Source organism: Temnothorax curvispinosus, unplaced genomic scaffold (assembly GCF_003070985.1).
Source record: "Temnothorax curvispinosus isolate PA1 unplaced genomic scaffold, ASM307098v1 QBEX01012734.1, whole genome shotgun sequence".
NCBI classification, from domain to species: Eukaryota; Metazoa; Arthropoda; class Insecta; order Hymenoptera; family Formicidae; genus Temnothorax; species Temnothorax curvispinosus.
Window position 1 is genome coordinate 34209 of NW_020222514.1, and position 23022 is coordinate 57230.

The 23022-nt window shown below is 48.9% G+C and overlaps 1 protein-coding gene across 4 annotated transcripts; it reads left to right on the top strand.

The window, feature by feature from the left end:
* Window positions 1–354: 354 nt before the first annotated feature.
* On the top strand, window positions 355–22530 carry LOC112462736 (histone acetyltransferase KAT6B). 4 transcript variants are annotated; one of them, XM_025028679.1, is made up of 6 exons: window positions 355–747; window positions 8212–8995; window positions 13049–13518; window positions 13683–15193; window positions 17200–17552; window positions 17629–22530. In XM_025028679.1, exons 2-6 carry the CDS (start codon window positions 8450–8452, stop codon window positions 21982–21984), a joined length of 7236 nt encoding a protein of 2411 aa, XP_024884447.1. In that variant the 5' UTR covers window positions 355–747; window positions 8212–8449; the 3' UTR covers window positions 21985–22530. The 4 variants fall into 4 exon arrangements, with proteins under 4 accessions (XP_024884447.1, XP_024884446.1, XP_024884445.1 ...); XM_025028678.1 differs by lacking the exon at window positions 355–747 and adding an exon at window positions 1396–1613; XM_025028677.1 differs by lacking the exon at window positions 355–747 and adding an exon at window positions 1396–1607.
* Window positions 22531–23022: the final 492 nt, after the last annotated feature.

The following is a 23022-nucleotide window of genomic DNA, read 5'->3' on the forward strand; positions in this document are numbered from 1 at the left end:
CCTCGGAAACAAAAAAAAATTCCTAACGTAGTAGATCTGTTCTTTTTAGCTGGACTTTTTGCACCGTTCATCTTTCTTCTTTTTCTTCCCAAAGTGAAGAGAAAAAGAAAGAGGGAACCTATCAGCTTGAAACGGGAAAGCGACAGGAAAGAAGCGCAGGGAGGAAGAAAAAAAAGGGTTTGCTCCGGAGCGCGAGAAGAAAAAGGGGGAACGACTCGTTTTAGCGAATACGTCCCTGTCGCGGCAGTTCTCCTCGTATCGTTCTCTCAGCGGTCTCAGCCGCGTTGCGTGGCACTCGTCGAGGCCGTCGAGCGCACCGCACGCCTGTCGCCTCGGTCGAGAGAAACGGGCGGCCATAGTCGTCGTGGCGGAATCGACGCTGGACGAGACGAAACCCGCGTGTTCGCCGTTGCCGCGCGGCATCGCCGTTGAGCAGCGCGCGCGAATTGGTGCGCGCACACACACACGCAGACGATTCGTATTTCGCGCGCGTCGCACACATGCACGCGGAGTGCGCATACGTACGCGCGACACCTGTAAAACCGGTGACGTGTCTGTGTACAGTCGGGCGCGTTAACGGCGCATGTCAGCAGTCGGACGCTCGCTTCGCTCACAACCGGCCGGTCTTCCTCTTCCTCTCTGCGCGACGTTCGAGAAGTGTCTCTCAGTTCTCTCACGCTTTTTCGTTCGCACGTTCGTCCCCCGAGGAGAACCAAGGAAGATTCTCGCGCGTCGCGAAACGTCCCTGTGAGTGAATAATGTTATTAATGTTTTACAAAGAGAGAAACAGTGCAGGTTCTTTCTTTTCCCATCACTTGTTTTCTCGCTCCACGTGGGCGCTTTTGCGCAACTGTCGACGTCGCGACGTTCTTCTTTTGTGTACCGTTTGTAAGAATAACCATTAATCTTCTTTCCCACCTTCTCGTACCCCTTCTTTTCTCGTCGGATAGATATTGCGTCATAGTGTTTGCCAGTCTAGCACGTGGTTTTGACTCTAATTCGTTCGCGAGTGGAGTTGGAGTAGTTTGAGCTCGCGGGCTATTAACGCGCCCGATCGTACGAGATATACGCGCGGCCGGACATATGCACGCATTAATCTAACACAATCGTCCCGCTGCACGCATACGTGGAGTCGCGTTTTCACGTGCGCGCGCGCGCGCACCATACATCTTATCGTAAACTCGGGACTCGGGACGCCATGTGATCGGGCCGCGAGAGAGAGTGCGTGGTGTGTGCGAGAGACGCGTCGATGCACGTCGGTGTGTCGGACGGAGACGCCGCGCCGGGATTGGCCGACGGGGAACGTGTGCCGCTTTACGGCGCGGCGGCGGCGGCGTTCCCGTGTTTCGCGCTTCCGTCGTCGCTCGCCGGAGCGGAGCGCGCGGCGTGCGCAGTGCGCTCCCCACCGCGTGCGCGTAGTGTGTAACCCCCGCGCGACCGCCATCTTTGTTCAAGTGGGTAACCTTTGTTGATTTGTGTGAAATGTGACGCCGTTGTCGCGAGATAATTGGTGATCGTGATTACGTATCCAAGTGTTACGGTACACCCGGTGGACCCGCGCCCGCGTACGTGCTCTATGGATTTATCGATGGGATCGCTGCGTACAGGTACAGGTAAACGTCGCGCCCGCCTGGATCGCCGCCGTCCCGACGACGATCTTACGTCCGTGGAAAAACCACGCGCCGTCGTCGCCGTCGTTGTCGTCGTCGCCTCGCGATGCATACGGAGCCGGGTGCGGTGGCCGTCGGCGCGAGAAAGCGAGCGTGCGGTGGAAGAGAAGGAGGGAAAAACGAGTACGAGGTTTCCTGCGTCGTGTCGAGCGACGGACGAGCGTCGTCCGCGCGAGACATTCGACGTTTTTTCCGACGGGAAACCGCGAGCCGCGGGGAAACGAGAGGCGATCGCGAGGCAACGGCGGCGGAGAAGGCCCAGGAAGGACGCGCGCGATCGGCCGACGGGGACCGCGCGGAAACGCCTGGGCCTGGACAGCGGCGCGGCTCGCGGTGCTTCCGGAACGGAACCCGAGAAGCGGCCCGTGCGCGACTCTCCGGCCCCAAGATGGCTGCCCGTCGCACGAGCGCACCGACGTGCGCTCGTCCGTTCGCTCGCCCGCTCGCTCGCCTTCCCGTCCGCCCCGACGACGACGTCCGCGCGTCGGCCGACGGCGCGCGGAGCGTTCATCCGCGTCGACGTCTCGCGAGGACATCCCGTGACGTTTGCTCGCTCTCGCGCGCGCGTTTCTCGGCTCCCGTCGGGAGCGCCGTCGCGTCGCTCTCGAGCGCGCGACGCGTTCGATTCGCCGCGGATTTATGCTGCCACGGCGAGCCGTGGCAGAACGGTTCTCCCGTGCGAGAACGTTCGCTCAAAATGGCTACCCGTCGGACGGCCAAGTGCCGTTTAACGTTCGGCGGCGGTGGCGGTGGGCTCGCGGTGACCCGCGCGATTCCCACAGGCTCGTTCCATCGCGTTCCCGCGATTTTCCGTCGCGCGCGCCAATTTGCGTGTCGCCGCGACCGATCGATCGCTCGTCCGCCCGTCCGTCCATCTACTTCGCTCTCGTCCGTTTTTGTTCTTCCCGTCTCTCTCTCTCTCTCGCTTTAGCTACATCTCTCTTTTTCTGCCTTTTTCGCCTCTCGTCGTCTCGATCGCACTCCGCCGGGGCGAAACGCACGCTTCTCGCGCGTGCACGCTTCGTCGAGCGACGGGCGACGGCCGGCAGCAGTTAGGGTCGTTCGACGACAAACCGCTCCTCGCCTCGGTAGCGACGGCAGCTGGCTCGCTCTCTCCCTCTTTCTCTCTCTCTTTTTCTGTCTCTGTCTCCACTCTTCTCCGCGTCCTCACCTTCGGCCGCCGTCGCTCACTCGCTTGCTCGCTCACACACGCTCCACACGCTCGTTCGTTCGTTCGTTCGCTCATTCGTTTGTTTGTCGGGTGAGAGGGGCCCCGGTAAACACGCGCAGCCGGCGGCCTCTCCTCGCCCTCGGCCCCATCGTCTTAACCGGACGAACGTCGGACAAACAGACGGACGTGTTCGTTCAGCCGGTATTTCATTTCGCCTAATAAGATAGCTGCGCGCGGAGAAAGACGGCGGGAGAGGACAGAGGAGAGCGAAAAGCGCGTCCGCGGCCTCCTCTTCCTCCGTCGCTCTCCATATATATATATATCTCTCTCTCTCTCTCTCTCTCTCTCTCCGTTCTGTCCTACGCAGTGATCGATCCTTAACTCGTCCACAGAGGATCCTATACGTCCCAGGAAGGTTCGGTAACTTCCGTTCGAAGCGCGAAACAGGTTTGGACGCGTCCTTTACGTCGCGTTCCCGTGGATTATTTTCGCACGTTTCCCCGTCGAAATCGAAGACGCACAGGTTTCCCCGCGAGTTCAGTTTCGCGGGATCTCTCTCGCGGCATTTCGCGAGTCGCCTTGCTCCGAAAGTGTGTCATTATTTATCGTAGAAAATCTCTGTTTTCCCTCCTCCGTCGCTCGCTCGCGCGCGCTCAAAGAACCACGCTCGTCAATGGGACGTTAAAAGTCCGCCACATAGTAAAGATGCGAGTACTATGGGTATCTCTCATTGAAGCAGCACGATAAAAACGCGGCGATAAACGCGCGGCGCGTTCCATTGACGTTTCCGCGCGCAACGAGGATTGTTTCTCCGCGTTCTTCTCTTTTTTTTTTTGTTTTGTTTTGACCCGTGCACTCCGCGCGTTCGTCCGCGTTCGAAAGGTTTCCAATGTCTCGGCCGCGTTTCTCCTTTCCAGAGATTACGATTCGATCTCTTTGGAGACAATGTGGTACGTAACGATAGCTTCCGCGGGCGAGATTAGAGCGCGATCTTTGCTTTGCCGCGAATGTCGCGATCAGCATTAGTCAACGTCGCGAGAATCCAAGTTAACGACTCGCTATTTTATTTTTCCCGATAGCGGCTTTACATCTTAAAATAGACGAAACTGAGATAATGGGCGCTCTAGCGCTAATCTACGCCGGTGCAACGGGAGCCTTGGAGTGTGTCGCCGAATTGCGTCACGTCGCGTCACTCTTCCGGCGATAATAATATGAGCCGCGTAACCGTCCTCTTCTTTTTCTCTCGTTAAGTATTGCCCGCGATAGAATTTTCCGCGACAGCCCGAGTGTCCAGTTAATTTATTTTTTAATCTATATATGATTTATACAGGAGGTTCCCCGGAATACGCGAATAACGAGTTTCATTATTGATCGTCACACTCTATGTTTTTTGACGTGCTTGAGGAAAGCTCTCGATCTCACATTTAACGCTTTAATACTTTACAACTATGTTTCAAATGACTTTAATACGATCGAGGAAAATGTCGAATTTCCCACACGGAATATTTCATTCGCGTCTCGAGGCGATAGTTTCCAGAGCGTACTACGCGTCTCGAGGTGGTCGTCCCCCGGTTGTTCAAGGATATAGGAAAATTCCTGCGGTATGTGGTGCATCACGCGCGCCTCATTTCGTCGCTTCGAGAATGAAAGGAGTGGTTGCCGGAAGTCGAGTGAAGTTTTGGCGGGAAACAGCGGGGACCCGTCCTTGGGGACCGTAGACGTCACTTTCGAGAATAGACCGCGCACGTGGTGAGAAGTACCCCGGTGGCCGAGGGTTTAGAATGAAGCCGGTCTCACTGGATGTGCCGGTCTCATTCCGCAGTGTCTTTTTTTTTCTCTTTCTCTCTCTCTCTCGCCTTCCTCGGCGGGTGTCGACGCTTAAACCGCGGGTATATTTATTATCACTGGCCTAGGTCAACTCGTATCGCGGCCACATCGGAGGCGCACAGCTGTCGCGTTTGATTCTCGCATAATTAAACCTTTTCCGTGCTCGCCCGAATGCGGTATCGGCGACGTTTTCTGTCGAGACTTTCACGTCCATTGACATTTAGTCGATATCTGATCTATTCGGACATGTCCGTTTCGGGAATTTCCAGAGCGTCTAAATTATTATCGAGGCGCAAAAGTTACTGCCTCTATTTCCAATATTTTCGCATCTCGGATGATGTTAATTCGATTCGCGAATCAAATAAATATGAATCAATGTGTTATCTTTTATTTACAATTTTAATTTATAATTGTAGCTCCTCCCCACCTCTTCCACCTGTCTCTGAGCCATAATAGTCCTCTGTGAAATGTCAAATTTTTTGTTAACGACAAAAATATTTTAAATACGCTTAAATTATACACAAAAATACATTTGTATCGAAAAAAAATTCTTACTTACCTTTCACACAACACTGACGTAATCCCTCAACCATGCACTTTCGTATCCCACCGAGATTTTGATTGTTCGCTGTTTCAAGAGTAAATGAGCTAGGACTTTGAAATTTCTACCTGATGTTCTCTACTATAACAACTTTTTTTTTGGGAGGGGGGAATATCTGACGATCATTTGTTTTCCGGAACAAATCACTGTTAGAAACTCGTAGGACACGAAAGGGCATGGTTGGAGGAAATAGGGTTAAGACGCAGTTATTTGTGGTTTCTGAAATTTGTCAAGGATACGAATCGATTTGTCTTTTTATTTACGACTTTAGAAGAACTACTTTTACACACACACACATTGCACGGGGTAGTTGATCAGATTATATAAATTTATAAATTCGATTCACGAATTGAATAAATGTACCAATCGATTTGTTTTTTTGCTTTAAAAGAACTACTTTTACGCGGGACAGTTGGATTAGATTAGTATAAATTTAATTACGTCTAACGATGTAAGCAGGAGAGCACCTTCTCCATACGGCCAGAAAGAGATATAATTCCAGGTTGCGCGACTATTATCCAATTGCTAAGTGGGCAATGATCTTTTAACGCGATTTCCGTCAGCGATCGAAGCGTGCATACGCGATATGGATATTGCACGAAAACGGTGGGTGGTCTTTGTCTCTTCTCGAACAATGGATCTCTCTCGGCTCGACCTACGGCCGAACTCTCCTTACCCGAGAATTGCGCTTCGTGTATCCCGCACGTTTAAATAAACGCCGTATACACGTGCTCGATCGGGAACGTTTAGGCCACGCGGCCACCAAAGCCGGGCGCATTGGTTTCTCACGCTTAGGCCGCAACGCGACGGCAGAAACTCTCGAAGCTAACGAGAGTCAGTCGCGACCGTCCCTCTTTTTTTCTTTTTCTCTTTTTTTTTTGTCGAAAGTTTAGCGGTCAAATGACGATATAACGTTTCAAGAAAGAGTTGTGAGTAATATCTTCTTGGATGTGCAAAAGTTTGTTCTGAGAAAATATTTTTCGGATCACAGAGCTGCTTTGCTTTAAGATACTCACTTTGAAATGTTATAATACCCTCTTGATTTTCTGAAAGTTAATTTCAATCATGGAATTAGAGTAAAAATGAAAAACTAGACAAAATGATTGAGACAGGCATATTACTGGATATGTTTTTGCTCAATTTTTAGAAAAAGTTCTGAATTTCATAGAAAAAATTAAAATTACTACAAACGCTGTCGATAATAAATAAGAGCTTTACTTCTTACTTGTCGTTTTCTTTATTTTTTATTTGCTTATCATCTTTTTACCATCTTAGGTGTTTATTCTTTCATGCTTCTTTAGCTTGACCACTATTTTACTAATCTGACGTTAAATTAGAAATCATTTGAAACAAATGACGATCTCGCTCGGCATTTTTATTAAGGAGAGGTCCGCTTTAAGGCGGTCGAACGTGTGTGAAAAAGTGGCTTGCCAGGTCTGAGACACCTGGTACGCTACGTCTTCGAAGTTTCTTGACGGAACAGTTATGTGTTATGTCGGGGATCAATCGATATATCTACTCTATTCTTATTATATTTCGTTGTATCACGATCCCGCGGAGATCTCACCGCGGTCGTGTGCGTCTCGGCGTATACGCGCGACCGATTTTAATAAGGCTGTGAGCTGTTCGCGCGTTGCGCAATACCCGCTGTCAGGCACGGTGATTTTAAATATTTGCTCCGTACCGCGCTGTGTGTGCGCGCGCTGCCGCGGCACTCACGCACTCACGCACGCACGCACGCTTCGCGCGCGCAGGAGAAAGTTCATCGCTCAGGGGGGAAACCGGACAAGTCGTTTACGACCGGAGTCGAAAATCGCGTGACCCGATCGTAAGAATCGAACGCGCGGTGTTGTATAACGCGTTAGAGCGGGCGAACAAAGACGCGCGGAATAAATCTGGATACACCTAATAGGATTCTGAAAGCCGGTGTAATTCCGGCGAGTTCCGATGTCGCGGGCACGCGAGGAATCTTCGTGCGCTCTGTCCTGATAATGGAACGCGAGGAACGCGAGTCGAATTGAACGAGCGTGTAAAATTCATTTTAATATGTCGACTGATATCGACATTTTTTAAAACGTTTGCAAAAAGCATATATCATTTTAAGCAACGCGTATAGCTTGATAACAATGTAAAATGAAAAAAATTAAAAGTGTGCTATTTAATACAGTACCCATGAGGCTAGTCTTGTTTAATCATATTACGCAATATTTTGTCATTATATGCTTATGATAATAAAAAATCTACTGTAGCGATTAAACATACAAAACTCACTGAACAGACACATATTAAGGCGCAGAACTGTGATTAAAATAACAAACTTTCGTTAATAATGAAATTAATTTATTATTATTATACATGATGTAGGATAGTGTTTCAATTAATCAATTAATCAATCAACATTGGTTCCATAGTTCTAGGTAAATCTTGGCTTCTTCTAAAGATGAATTTTTATGAACATTCGCAATATTTGTTTAACGTGAGATGTGGGTATCAGTCACATGCACAATCCTCAACTAACTTAATGGTGCCAGGGAGCCGCTTTACGCGGATTTAAAATCCGTATATATGGGATGAGGGATCGAACCCGTTAATTAAAAGTCCACCGCTCCCACGTGACATCCCCCTTAAGCTAGTGTTTGCTCGTATTTATGGTGTATCGAAAAGGAAATTTACTCTAGAATTACACCGCACATACAGCGTAATTACAATCCTGCGTATTTATCTCTCTGGATAAGTATATCGATAAACGGTGGCGAATAATTCGATCGATTTCTTGCACGAGATACATTGCCAGTTGCCGGACAGCTTTCGAGTTAGGGAATGTCGGATATTCCACGCGATGCGGCATATCGGAAGGATCGTTTAGCGCCGGCGGGGCCGAAACTCGGCAGACTCCCACGCACGACTTTTGCAACCCCGTTCAATCCGTGCTCTCGTTTCAGGGTCAGCGCAATAGCCCGCGGAGAGAACGTGAGAGGAGGCGGTGAGGGCTTAGGATCCAAGCCGGGAAAACTGAAGAGAGAGTCATAGCAGAATGTAAACGTCCGTCGTTGACCGTGACGTCGCCTATCGGCAGGAGGTGGAGGAGGAAGGGGACAAGGAAGCACTGGCCGTGACTTCGCCGCCGTCGTCGTCGTCGTCGTCGCCGTCCGCGCCGTCCGCGCCGCCGACGGAGACGCGATGGACGAACCCGAGGCGCCCGAGACGTGGTCGGCCTGGTTTTTAGATGCGATCCGGAAGATCCGTAGCCAAAAGCAACGACCGAGCGTCGAACGGATATGTCACGCGATACGCCAGCATCACAATTTCCACGAGGAGGAGATTTCCGAACACCTGGAGGTCGCCGTGAAGCGCGGCGATGTGCTCAAGATCTTCAACAAGGGCCAGTCTTCGTACAAGGATCCAGGCATTCTTCAATCCAAGAAGCTCAAGGTCTCCAAATCGACCGACATCAGCAAGGTCTTGGGCAAGGCTGTGCGCGAACTTGGCGAGCGCGAGGGTTCGAATCTGAGGAGCATCGAGAGGTACATTAGGCAGAGTCACCGTGTCGAGGAGGATACCGAGGGTGATCTTAGGATCGCCCTCAAGCTCTCTGCCAAGCGAGCGGTCGAGCGGGGCCTGGTGCTCCAGGACGGCAAACTCTTCCGGCAAACGGACAGGCCGCCGTTTTTCAAGAAGTTCAGCGATGCCGCTCATACGCCGCCCAGGGAACCGCCCGCGCCCAAGGTGAGTCATTTTGACCAGCGTGTAACGTCGTGCGTCGATGATGAGTCATTCTCTGGGAAGTGCGTCTTGTAATCCGTCGAAATTACCGACGAAGATGTCGACTTGATTGCAGCTTTATACTCCCATATATTTTACTTCTCTGATGATATGGTCCGTTAAAGGATAGAGAGAAACCTAATTTTATTAACACTGCGCAGAAGAAAAGAAGTTTTAAATCGAAACTTATATGTATATTCAAATTAACGTACGCAACAATCTATAATCTTCTTATAAGAATTTCTACTTTTTTCTTGGTTGAACTATAAATGACTTAATTCAAGCAAGTTTTATTCGTTTAACGTAATATAATCTCATTTCAAAGAGTTAATTTAATTCTACTTGACATTAGCGATACCAGAAGGAAGCAATGATTTTCATTTCATTAATTTAAGCTTCTAGCGTTGTATCGTGGTTTTATCTTCGCTATCATTTCTTGGAGCAACAGTTGCGCATTTTTTACGACTTTAAACTCTTACTTAAGTAAATTCGCGTACTTGAGTAAATTTAGCTTTCTCGATATCGCGTTGCAATCGCCCCGAATGGCATTATCGCTATGAAATGATCAGAATGAAACAGTAATTCGTCATCGAATAAATCGCTGCGGATTCAGACGCGTGTGTTCACCATTGAATTCTCTGGCGGTTCCGCGTTGAGGATTCGCGTTTCGCGCTCCAGTAGAAGTTTCTTAAATCTCTGATGTCTATTTCTTTTTATTTTTTTCTAGTTTTAAGAATTAGAAAAAGATAAAAGGTAAGTTAAACCGAGATTAAAGTTAATTTACCGTGGTAGAAATAGACATAAGTCTAATACGCTTCGCAGACCAGTCAGACCAGATTGTTTTCGCGAAAACGCAAAATTCCTCTCAAACAATCGGAGCAAACCGCTTAGACCGTTGAAGTTGTGAGACGCGTATAGGGACGGCATCGGCGTACCCGTCGAATCTAATCGCGGATCTCTTCCCACCGAGTCGCTCGCGTTACGCGCCGCTCGGTTCGCGCGCGCAAACCGGAGGAACGCTCGAAGCCGGAAAAGTATTGCGCCGGGTCACGCCGTAGTGCCCACGTTCCGGCGATGTTGGGAATGTCGGTTGGCGACCGCTGGAGTGGGACGACGACGACGACGGTGGGGCCGAGGGCGGGGGGACGGAGGGCGGCTGGAGAACGGACGGGAAGGCGAGGGAGGGACGAAAGGTCGAGATCGCGCGCCGCGCCGGGACGATGGGCTATCTCGGGCGACTTCCGGCGGGTTCGTTTTGTATAACTTCTCTCTTATTGATCCTCCGTCCGCGGAATCGCGCTCCCTTTCTTTCTCCCACCGCGTTTTGAGCGCGAAAAATCGCGGCGCGCCGACGCGGGTCCTCGCCGATACCGTCCCCGTCGCGCATCAGGTGGGTTACCCTCCCGCGCTCACGCGAGCGCGCAGGGGGGCCGATGACGGGCGCCGTACGTCGCTCGGCGTCCATTTCCCGCGCTTTTTTTTCCTTTCTTTTCCCCGGCTGCCTCGTCGTTACGCCGCAAATCGCCGGCCGCGGGAGCGATCGATCGCCAACCGCGCGCTGTTTTGCGAGAACGACCATTTTGAAAATTACACAACGGGCGAGACCAGCCGCCCCGCGGTCGATCGCGACGCTCGTCGGCGACGTCACCCCCTTGTTGGTCCGCGCGGGGACGCATAAGCCCGAGTCGTCCGAGTCCGAGCTGATTGCCTTCCACAGAGAGTCGTTGATCCTCGAGAGCGATCCAGCGAGATGGAATTTCATTTGCCTAGACTCCGCTAGAATGCAAATTGCCCGTATTAGTCACTGAGGAAATATTTTGAAATGTTTTTCTGTCGAGGAGCAACCCTCTTGAAAGACCGAGAGATTCGAGCCGAATTTTAATTAATTTTTGCACATGTCACAAACGACGATTGACGGACTACCTAGACAGCACCATGTTTAAAATCGGACACAGACATCTTTAAGACATCTTTAAGACGTCTTTAAGACGTCTTATGATACAATGTCTAAAGGACGTCTTAATGACGTCTTTGGCCCCGATTTTCGACATGGTACTGTGTTTGGGAATCATTTCAAAATTATTTTTTAATCCGCAACACTTATCGATAAACATTCAGTAAGTCACACGAGAGTCTCAATGCCCCGACAGTACGCATGTCCAAAATCGGGACATAAGACGTCTTAACAACATCATTGAAACGTTTTATGTTCCAATTTTGGATATGCGTGCTGTCTGGGTATCGAAACTCTAGTGTGACTTATTGAATGTCTATCTGATAAGTTGCGGATTAAAAAAAAATTTTTGGAACGATTCCCAGAGAGGACCATGTCCAAAGACGTCTTTTAGACATCATGTTATAAGACGTCTTAAAGATGTCTTATGTCCCGATTTTTTATATGCGTGCTGTCTGAGTTTTTAAAACAGTTCGAGATCTTATTGGAGGTATGCGAGCGGCGCGATTTCGGATACCGTCATCAGTCCTTGTTTCGCGATTAATTCTAAACTAATTTGGGCGGCCAGCGTGTCGATGTTTGTAACGCCCTACAGCAGCACGATACCGCCCTGGGTTGCGATAACCCGGAGCGTGTTTTGCGCGACTTCGACAGGGAATGAAATTAACGGGGGTGACGTTCGCGCGTGAAGCATTTGCGGATGCACGCGTAAAAGCGCCGATACAGCGAGTCGTCCAATCGCGCAACAGGTCGCAGCGGTCTGGTGCGAGAAACGGAGGCTGCTCGCACCGCGTACACTTTTTCTCTAATTCACCGTTCTTCTGGACTGAAGGAAACAACAACCCCGTGCGTGTATTTGCATTAGATCGCTGCTTCTTTTTACATGATGTTTGACCGATTTAACGTTTTAAAAAATGCGCAAAAATTATCGAAAAGAGCCGATTTGTAGAGAAATGGAAAGCTTTTTTTTTGCCCTTTGCGAAGAATCGAACAGGGCTTGCTTATATAGCTGTTCAATATTTCTTGAAACTTTCGGAGTATAGGAAACATTTTAATATAGTGTTATTCATTTATATTTTATATATAAATAATTAAGTCATTAAATATAATTAAATATAATTTTAATGTTTAATTTATATATATAAATTAAAATTATGAATAATTTTAATTAATTATAAGCTTAAAAATACTCCTGAATGTAGGTTTGCGGAGGATTAAAACACGAGAATGTTGCACAATGCTAGCAGTTTATAACGCCTTTCCGCGAATACAGAGAATATTTGTGAAAGAGCATTTCTCTTCGAAATTATCGCTACCGCCGCTGCACCGTTGGCGCAACGCGCTCTTAATAAGATGCACCCCTCCGACGCATACGAGTACCGCCGTGTCTAGCCAGTATTTCTGCGTTACCGCTACCGAAATGAATAATTATGTGTTCCACACCGGGACTCACTCGTCTTTTGTATATGTGATACGTAATGATAGATGGTATCGAACCGGCCGATATGTGGTGGCTGATATACAGCTGACGCGTGAAGGCATGGTATCGGAAGTTTCTGTTTAAATTATTTTGCGTTTTATAGGATTTTCCTCTTCCAGATGAGGGAAACTTTCAACAAAATGTTTGATGTTATCTCACGAGCATGTATACTTAACCCAGGATATACACACTTATTTTTCGTATAAGCAGATACCCCACTGGAGTTGGAAGGACCCTACTAGTTTTTTTTCAATATAACTCGAGAAAAACACCGTATTTTAACTTCCTTTTTTTCCAATTGTAAATAAACTGAAAAATACGTACAATTATTCAGAATTAATCTAAAATTATAGTAAGTATCAATAAACACGTCGAAAAATTGTATCATTCTCCAATGGTAGAGATTTCTACTTTACGTGGGGTCTCGAAGATTCCAGTACGTATACTAGGGATAAAGCTGAAAATATAAATCCTATAAATTCTATTAATGTATACTTACGCAATATTACAATTACTTACTTAAATACTTTTATTTGGATATTTTTACTCCATTGATTTATCGACTTCTATCCGTTTCCCGCAGTTGCCGGCTCCATTGCCAATATGCAAAGAGTGCCTCGGTGCCACGATGGCCGGCAACAACAACAACAACAGCAAGCGGAACGCCAACGAGAAGCTAAGCAGGTGCAGCGTCTGCGGTGCGGCCCTGCACAATTCCTGCGCGCCACCGGAGCTCTCGGTACTTGTCGATCGAGGAATAACCTGGTCCTGCGATGACTGTTCGCCAACCTGCGCCGGCTGCCAGCTGGAGCGAGAGTCGCAGAATTATCTTGTCAAGTGCGCCGGCTGCGTGAAGTGTTTCCATCCCGCCTGCCTCGATCCCGCCCTCGACAAGAAGAACAAGACGCCCTGGAAGTGTCGACACTGCCAAACGGCGCACACGCCGGTGAGCAAGGACGACGGTAAGCGGGGCAAGGCGCAGGATGCAAATTCGACCGATGACACGCCGACGAGCGCGAGGAAGAGGTTCAGCAAGTTACGTGAGAATCGAAAGTAAGTGTTGTTTGCATATTCGATTAACAAAATCTCTCTTTCACTCGTCTCCGTTTTATGATAATAATTTCGACTTTAAAATAAAAATTGAGATAAAAAAATATGCAATAAAACGATTATATGTCAGGACTAATGTACACGTTGTTGGTGATTTTTTTTTGCAGATCGATGGTATCCAGAAAAAGCTTGGCGAACGCGAATCCGGGCAAGAAGGGCAGCGCGGGAGTGGCTCAGGTGGACAGCAGCACGGACGGTAATGCGGGTGTTGTCTCCCCTCGTCAACCACCTTTGATTTCCTCTCCTTTACCACAACCCCCCACCCCACTCGCAGGCCAGGGTAGGCTGCTCGAGGAAAAGAACGACAGGATCTCCAAGGAGAAGCAAAAGTTCTTTAGATTGAGCGCGTTTAACGCTGAGCACAGTAAACTAAAGCGGGTGGGGGGCGGTGATAAATCTAGGCCCTTGCGGAACGTTAACGTTAGGTCGACCCGGGGCGGTACCGCGAACCCGAAAAAGGTCGGAACGCCGCGTGTATCTAGCAGCAGTAGCAGCAGCAGCGAGGCTGGTAATAGCAGCGAGAGCTCGGAAGGCAGCGATAGTAGTGATGAGGATGACGATGAGGACGACGAAGACGACGAGGAGGGCAATAGCTCGAGCGAGAGCAGCGATTCCTCCTCGTCGGACGAAGTCCAGGATGGGAGAATCGAGTCTCCTAAGGCGAAGGCGCCATTCGCTTGTGACCTCAACGAGGACAAGCCGTGGGGTTTTGCCGCCGCCGCCGCCAAACTGAACGTAAAGTCGCCTTTCTTCAGCAATACCAATACTTTTGGCGCGCCATTACCCAAACTCAACGTGGGCGATACGCCGACATTTGGCTTACATATACAACAGCCAGCTACTGTTAATCCGTCAGATAACAAAAAGAAAGATAAGTCCGAGCGCAATACCGCACAGGTTCCGAGCGCGGATAAGGATAACAAGGTCAAGCCTGGAAGCGGCCAATTGAGAGGTCTATTCGACGGCTTGAGTCACTTTTTTTCAGCACCCGCGAATAGCAGGGCGAGATCGGCCGGTATACCGGCGCCGAATTACGCGCCAGACCGGAGGAAAAGGCCTAACACGGAGGATACTGTTAAGACGAATAAAATTCCGAGAGGCAGAGAGGCACAGAGAAACAAACCGGACGACTCATCTGGCACGAATAAACTCAAAGATCGTAAAAAGACTGAAGCTACCACTGAGATATCGAGATTACCGAAACCCGGTATTTTTGTACCTTCCGACGAGAATGTATTAAGTTCGATTAACGAGAAATTACCGAGGATGACGCCCTCGGGTCTGGTAAAAACTGCGGTGAACAGTAAAAGACACGAGCATGAGAGGAGAAAACTGATGCATGACAACACGTCGCTCGTGAAGTGTGCCGCGGATCCAGCCTCACCATCGAGACACGAGCAGCAGCAGCAGCAGCAACAATCACGAAAGAAGCAAACAGCTTCGGATATGAGTACGCAGATACGCCACCCTGCATCCGCCGTTGCGAAATCCTCAGGCCTCGGTTCCGATCCTGTCAAATCAAGTCCTAATCCAAAGTCCAATCCACGAGCCTGTACTAGCGCCACCACCACCAACACCACCACGACACCCCGCGCGACACCCTGCTCCACCAGGAAGGGTAAGAGTCTACCCCACCCGTTCACAAGTTCCTAACCTCGATGATGCACCCTAAAAAAAAGTCGCAATGAAGACTTCCTTCTAATCTAATCCTCGCTCACGACCACGTGGATGTGTTGGCGGTGTGGTGTGGTATGATGTGTGGTACACGTGCGTCTGATGTCCGATAATTTTTTTCAAGATGACGTGATTGTTCCGATGATATTGTGGAAAAGTTACAAAAATTGTCTAGCTTGGAGACATCCAACTGGAAAAATGTTTTGTATATAAAAAAATAATTACAATTTGTGGTATGGCTGATTTTAAGAAGAGATTGCGAACAATCAGGTTTCTTGATAGGACGTTTATCTGCTACATGGTGTAAAACCAGTGATGACTTGTAGATATGTTTATTGCGGAAGAGATACGGAGATATAATAATTGGAAGATACATACATCTCTAGAACAATTTAAAGAATTTATTTTCATTTGTTTTACACTGTGGACACTATTGCATGTTGTTAATCATATTATTACTTGGCTCTGGCATTTTTTTTCCTTTGTCCATGCATAATATTTGGAGATGGCTGTCAAAATCAAGAAATACTAAAACAATTTTGAAGAATACGTCCTTATGTAGAGGTCTTCATCCTGTATTTGTTACTTTAGATTTAGTTATCTCTCATTTTTCAGGATACTTGTACAGGATACACCATAGTCGCATCTGCCAATCATATCATGTACATATAACATTCGCACAACTTTTATAGAGAAACTTTGGTCTCTCATTGTACATTTGGACTATTCTTTATTTTGACCAATTGACCGATTTATATTATGGCTTACATGGTTTTCGTACATTAATCGCGCAAAACGAGTTCTCTGATTGAATTTTGACAAGTCAACTTACATATTACAAAGTTCTATTTTCCAAAAAAGAAAAAGATACATACGAGTGATCAATTTTGGTTGTACATTTCATGCAAAATGGAATTCATTTTGCATACTGTGCGACGCTTAATCGAACACTTCGGATTGATTCATTCTCTGTTCTTCCTCTCCTTGTACAAAAAGACCGAAATACAATTTCCAGGCACTGAAGAAACACGGCACTGGGTGGCACTTATCTCACTCAGCCGCCTCCTTATACCATTCACATCGGAGCCTACCTGCTGCTGCTGACACTTAGCAGGCACTGTTAACACCGCCCCCTTACCCCTTCACGAAAAAAAGAGAAAAAGAACAAAAAAAGTTCCTGCCGACGAAGAGCCAACTTTGATACTCTGCCAACACATCCCACTAATCTAACCCACAGCTTTGCTTTGGAAACTACTCACATTATTAACGGCAACTGTATTATTATTCGCATTCTTTTGTCATATTACGTTAGATTGCTATTGTCACCATGCTAATGCCGTTCGATTAATTTTGCTTAATTTTTATCTGTTGACCAACTGATTTCTCCAACAGGACGTGACTAATACCCCGTTATTTTGACACCTAGTTTACCCAAATCATTAGTATTCGAATTATGTATAATAAACCTTAGTAAAATCGCTTTTTGTACAAACATTTAGAGAACATTGTCATAGTAACTTTAATTTTTATCTTGTAACGTGCGGCATTAATGCGCACTTCAACCTTACTTAGGAAAGTAAGTTAGGAAAGTATTTTAAAATTTATAATTTTTAAACTATATGCACAAATATATGACATATTTAACGTTTAATTATCATGTCAAATTGTTCATGACATTTCTTACTTACGACTTTGTTCGTCAGATTTCTTTTACATGGAACACATAGTTTTTCTTATGTTTTCTCATACAACCAACTGTTGCAGTAGGTAGCAGTATCTCGTACATACGTAAAGCAATTGCATTAATGACTTAAACATTGACTAATTATAAAACTGATTGATAACAACAGAGAAAAAAATAGAAAACAAATTGTTGAATGATAATATTGAAATATATAGTCGGTGAAGGAATTCGGTTAACACTCGTAATCATTTTTCTTGTTTTTACAGATGAACTAATCGTGCCGCAGACCTTACCGCCAGGAGTCACGCAGAAGGATGTGGATCTCATCCAGGAAGCTCGTGAGAGAGCTCGGCTGACGGTTAGCAACGACAAGAATGAACAATCGTCCGACAATGCGCGGAACCCCGCTGCGATAGTATTCGGTCGATACGAGGTGGAGACATGGTATTCTAGCCCGTTCCCTCAGGAATACGCACGATTACCGAAATTGTTCTTCTGCGAGTTTTGTCTCAAGTATACGAAAAGCCGGGCAGTATTGGACAGGCATATGGACAAGTGTCAGTGGAGACATCCACCTGCCACCGAGATCTATAGGTGCGATGGATTGTCCGTGTTTGAGGTACGTATCATAATAGGTATTATCGCTTCTTCTGTTTGATTAGAAAGAAACTAATGGGAACGTTTTGATATTTCAGATCGATGGTAACGTAAACAAAATATACTGTCAAAATCTGTGTTTACTGGCAAAGTTATTTTTGGATCACAAGACTCTCTATTACGATGTAGAGCCGTTTCTTTTTTATGCTATGACCAAAAACGACAAATACGGCTGTCATTTGGTCGGTTACTTCAGCAAGGAGAAACACTGTCCGGCTCAGAGGTACAACGTGTCCTGCATTATGACCCTCCCGCAATATCAACGACAAGGTTTTGGCAGGTTTCTCATAGAATTCAGTTACCTGTTATCCAAGGTCGAAGGCATCCCGGGAACGCCAGAAAAACCGCTTTCAGATCTCGGTCGAGTGTCGTATCATTCCTTTTGGAAGAGCGTAGTGCTCGAGTACCTGGACGCGCATCGAAGCGATACTAATGTCAAGCTGAGCGACATCACGAAGGAGACTGGCGTGTCGGCGCACGATATTGCAACAGCAATGCAATTGCTCGGATTTATAAGGTCGGCTCATCTGCCGGGAGATGCGAACACTAATAAAGTGGCTGTGGTAGTTGATTGGAGCAAGGTAGATGCTCACATGGCGAAAGTACGAAAGAGTTTCCGCATCAAGTTGGATCCCGATTGTCTCAGATGGATACCGTTGCTCACGCAAATCCCTAATCCGTATCAGAATCCAGAGGAGAGCGGTGACGCTAGTTCGGAAATGTCTCCTACGATGGAGCCTAAGCCCGTGCCAGCCGTTGTCGAGAAAATACAAAGAGTGAAGATAAAGAAGAAGCCACGCGGTAGGAGAGTAAGTCAAAGGAAATCGACGCCTTTGAAACCGACGTCTTTGAAATCGACACCATTGAAACCGAAGACTTCGCAAAAGACTGCAGCGTCTCACAAGGACGCGTCCAAAGAAGAGAAGGATGTTAAAGATACGAAGGAAATTAAAGCGGCGAAAGAGTTGAGAGAATCGAAAGAATCCGTAAGAGAAAGTCGTAGTTCCGAGAGGACAGAGAATCGGAAAGATTCTCGTGCGGAAACAGAAGCTAAGATTGTAACGTCTACACCGAGAAATGCGCGTGCCCTAAACTCGGCAAAGAACGTAACTCCGACGAATACGCCGAAGTCAGTGCAAATGACGATGTCGCGGAGAAGGATCAGACCACCTAAAACGCTTGTGTCCGAATCAGTCATCACGCCTTTGCGAAAACGAAAACATTCCGAGAAGCTTGAAGTCGAGGAAGAGAAAATAGAATTCAGCAGTAGAAAGAGGACGCGAGAATCTCTAAGAGAAAAGGAAAAGGAGAGAGAGCGAGAAACTGAACGGGAGCGCGAGAAGGAGAAGGAGAAGGTAAGAGAGAGGGACAGTAAAGCGAAAGAAAGGGAATCTCTGAAAGAAACATCGATGGATACTAGAAAAACACCCCTCAAATTAGATTCTGCGTCGAGTCCGCCTAAACCGGCAAAGAAACAATGCAAAGTGGACGATCTTTTGTTGAAAGTTACCAGCAGACAAACAAAGTTGCAGGCGAAGGAAAAGAAAGCTCTGGAGGAGACGACGCAGTGTAATGGTAAAGAGGAAGTGCGAGATGTTAAGAACTTGCCACTGTCCAGGCGGGGGAGAGGCAAAACGACGGCGGAGGCTCTGAAGATGCCGCAACTTACGCCGGAATCTCCCAGCACGAAGAACAGAGCCGAAAGTTCTGTGATACCGCCTCCTTCGTTGTCTCCACCGCCCGAGTCGATGAAGAACTCTCCCGTTCGAAACAAGCAACCGTCGGTGCCGGAGTCACCGTCTGCGAAGCACTCCAGTAACATTGACAACAAGAGCGAGACCACGGAAGATAGTGGTTTGCCCGTTCCCACGGAAACGGAAGTGGTATCCGCGAGTTCCGGCGAATATGAGGGCGGCGATGAGGATGAAGGAGAAGAGGAAGAAATAGCCGCACCGACGCCTAAACTCGTGACGCAATCGGCCTCGCCCAGCATGGAGAATCCCGTGACAGAATCGTGTGAGGACGAGAAAGCGGATAACAAGATTCCGGAGAAAGACAACGATGAGAGCTCGTTGCAGAAGACGGAAGCAGCGGATCTATCACTAGCGGTCGGCGACGATCAGACTGAAACTTTAAACGAATGTGATAAGGACTCCGAGACTGAGAAGCGTCCAGTTTGCAGTCCGGAGGCATCGAAATCAGTACCTGAACCAGTTGCTTCACCAAAAGAGGAGGAAGTCGAGAAGTCGGAGAGCAGCGTCATGCCGAAAAAGGACGACCGTGATAGCCCTCCCAAAGAGGAGCTCGTTCCCGAAACGCCGAAGGATACCAAAATTGATTTGTCGCGACCAAAAACGGAACCTTTACTCGTGGAGAAAAAGGACACGTGCGCTCTCGTCAACGCGACGGTGACGTCGGAAGCTGAGCCCCTCACGCCGCAAGAGAAACCGTTGTCCGCTGTGGAGCATCAGGATACGACCTTGCAGTTACAGAATCAAACGGAAGAACTGAAGCAGCATTCGCCGGAGAGTGGCAAGACTACGCCCCATCTGGAGAATCCGGGTTCGGTGAAGAGAACACCGCCGTCGCAACCGGATCTGCCGTCCATGGGAGTCTACACCCCGGACTCGACGACTAACTCGGTGCACTCGCTGCACTACAGCCAGTGCGACCTAGATGTGAGTCAGTTGGGTCTGGAGTCGCCCACTTCCATCGCCAGCGATCTCGCGTCGCAAAACAGCGTGGAGAGACCGCCCAGTGCTTTACCGTCTATCCCACCGTCTGTAAGCGTGCCGATCTCGGTACCCATGCAGATTGCGACGCCGGTTACATCGTCGGTGCCGGTGATAATGCCGCAGCAGGTGCAGTACGCCGACTGCTCGATGCATACTCCGCCGGCCCATCACCCGAGCATTCACTCGATGCATCAGCCACACACCCCGCAATCTCTCCAGCAGCCGCGTACTCCGCAGAGCATCCCGACCCAGAGCCCGCAGCCACTTCCGCAGAGTCATACGCCGCAACCAATGCCGCAGTCGCACACGCCGCAGAGTATACCTACGCAGAGTCCGCAACCGTTGCCTCAAAGTCATACGCCGCAGCCGTTGCCCCAGTCGCACACGCCGCAACCGATGCAGCTGTCGCTGGCGCAGCAGGCGCAGAGTCAAAGTATGGCGCACAGTCAGTCTCAGCAAACCCAGTCGCAGCAGCAACAGCAACCTGCGCATCAGCAGCAGCCCCAGCCTCAACAGCAACCGCAGCAAACTCAACAATCTCAATCGCACAGCAAGCGCGGTTCACAGACCACACATAGGTCCAGGTCGACGCAACAGAGTAGCAGATCGCATCGGGCCACTCCACCGACGTCCCACTCCACCCAGACCTCTCAGCACAGCGTCGCGACCAGTCACAGCAGTACCGTGGCGCACACGGCGCATGTGGCGGTGCCCCCGCAGTATCAGCAGTCGCCGTCGATGAGCGTGCCTCCATCAGTGCCGCATCCGCACTCGCACACCCCGCACGCCGCGCACTCGCACAACATGGCCGTGATCTCGCAGGGCAATTACATGGCAGTGGCGGCGGGTTCGCAAGGCTTCTCCACACAGAATGCCTACGTGATCCAGCATCGCAGCGGTCGTTCTGGCGCGCCGACGCCTTGCACCACCGCCACGAATTTCTACATACAAACGAGCGCGATGCCGCCGCACTCGCATACCCCGGCGCCGACTCCGCTGTCCGCCTCCGGCGGTAGTCATCAGACCACCAATTCGTGCAGTCTGGCGAAATTGCAGCAGCTCACCAATGGCTTGGAGATGATACCGCCGACGCCGCCGCCAGCGATGAACCTCACGCCGCCGCCACCCATCCCACACACCATGACGCCCCCGCAGTCGTCGCGGCAGCTGCCGACGCCACCTCAGGTTGGACCCTTGGGCTACCCGAAGAACTATTACAACGTTAACACCGTGCCGCCTGGCACGCCCGGACCGCCCGGCCGGTCCACCTCGCGCTCGTCCGCGAACAACATGCCGTCGCTCACGCAGCCGTATCCCAACGAGAGCCTCTATCGGCAGACCCTCGATCCAGGCGGTGCCTGCCCGCAGATGCAGAGCGCCGCGAGCCGCGTCAGCCCGAATGTCGCTCTCAACACGAATCTCATGGCCGCTCAGTACGGTTACCGGGTAGCACAACCGGCGACCGGTTACATGAATCAAGCAGCGCAGCTCGGCGGCTTCATGAACCAGGCGAGTCAGCTGCCGGTCGGCGTGGTCAACGTCCCGGCGCCGTATCCGCAGGATCCGCACCAGCAGAACCCGGCGGCCGTCTACACGTACCACGGTTACATCAACGGCGGTCTCATGCAGCCCCTCAACAGCTCGATGAGGCCGCGCTAGCTGCGATCATCGCCTATCCCGAATGGATCAATCTCTCTCAACGTTCGGACGGACGAACGAACTTTTTCGCGCGACAAGTTAATGCTCTCTTCGATACGACCATCGACGGCGACCCATCTTCGATTTCCTGCTACGTGACCGACTGCTCGCCGTTTTCATTAGCTCTGTCCACGAGCCAGACTTGCTCGAGTCTTCTCGTCACTCTGATTTATTTGCGTCAGCAATCCTCTTTTTCCGATCCAGATACTCCACGCAGCTTCTGATGGTGATGGTGCTCGCTGTGATTGGCGAACACAGACGGTCGATAGCCGTAATGAACAGTGCGGCGGATCGCGAGAGAACTGAGTGACGCACTTGTAACAGAAGCAGAATCCATGTTCGGCAAATCCGTTCGTCAAACATAATGTATTTTAATTCTTTACCAAGCAAAATATATTCGCGAATCACTAGTGTATTAGCGTGTGTCTTATATACGCCGGTACGTCCGAAATTCGCTACGCGAATATATAATGCGCATTACTGTTTTAACTGCACATTCAATTTTAGGAAAAAAACAGGAGGAGAAAGATAAGAGAGGATAATTGATACGATCCTCTTCACTTACGCCCGTTTAACTGCGGGATGTTTCTCCTCTGTGCTCGAGGAAGGCTCGTATTAAACTGATTCTTAACTTGTCGACAAAGATTGCACACAAGGTACAATTTAATCATAGTTATCGATCGGTGATTCTTCGAAGACACGAGTTCGTATACTTGTGCATTTAAATTAGAAGGAAAAAAGGGGAAGGGAGACGAGACGTTATCTTAGGCGGATTAATTTCCGTCGGCTAAGGTACCGCGCTGCCCTTCACCTCTAATTCGAAAGAAAGAAATAAAAGTGGGGGTGGAAGAAATAAAAGAAAAGAAAATGCGGACACCTATTTTTAGTAGGGCATTCCTTCGCGAAACCGCAGCAGTGTTACGTTTTATGTATTTATATATATAAATATATATAAATATATTTACGAATAATATTCTGTTTGATATTATCAATTGTTGA

Coding starts and splice junctions, on each gene's coding strand:
- LOC112462736 (XM_025028679.1), top strand. CDS start 8,450: ATGGACGAACCCGAGGCGCCCGAGACGTGGTCGGCCTGGTTTTTAGAT. Junction 13,519..13,682: donor AAGTTACGTGAGAATCGAAA/GTAAGTGTTGTT, acceptor TTTTTTTTGCAG/ATCGATGGTATCCAGAAAAA. Junction 15,194..17,199: donor ACCCTGCTCCACCAGGAAGG/GTAAGAGTCTAC, acceptor TTGTTTTTACAG/ATGAACTAATCGTGCCGCAG.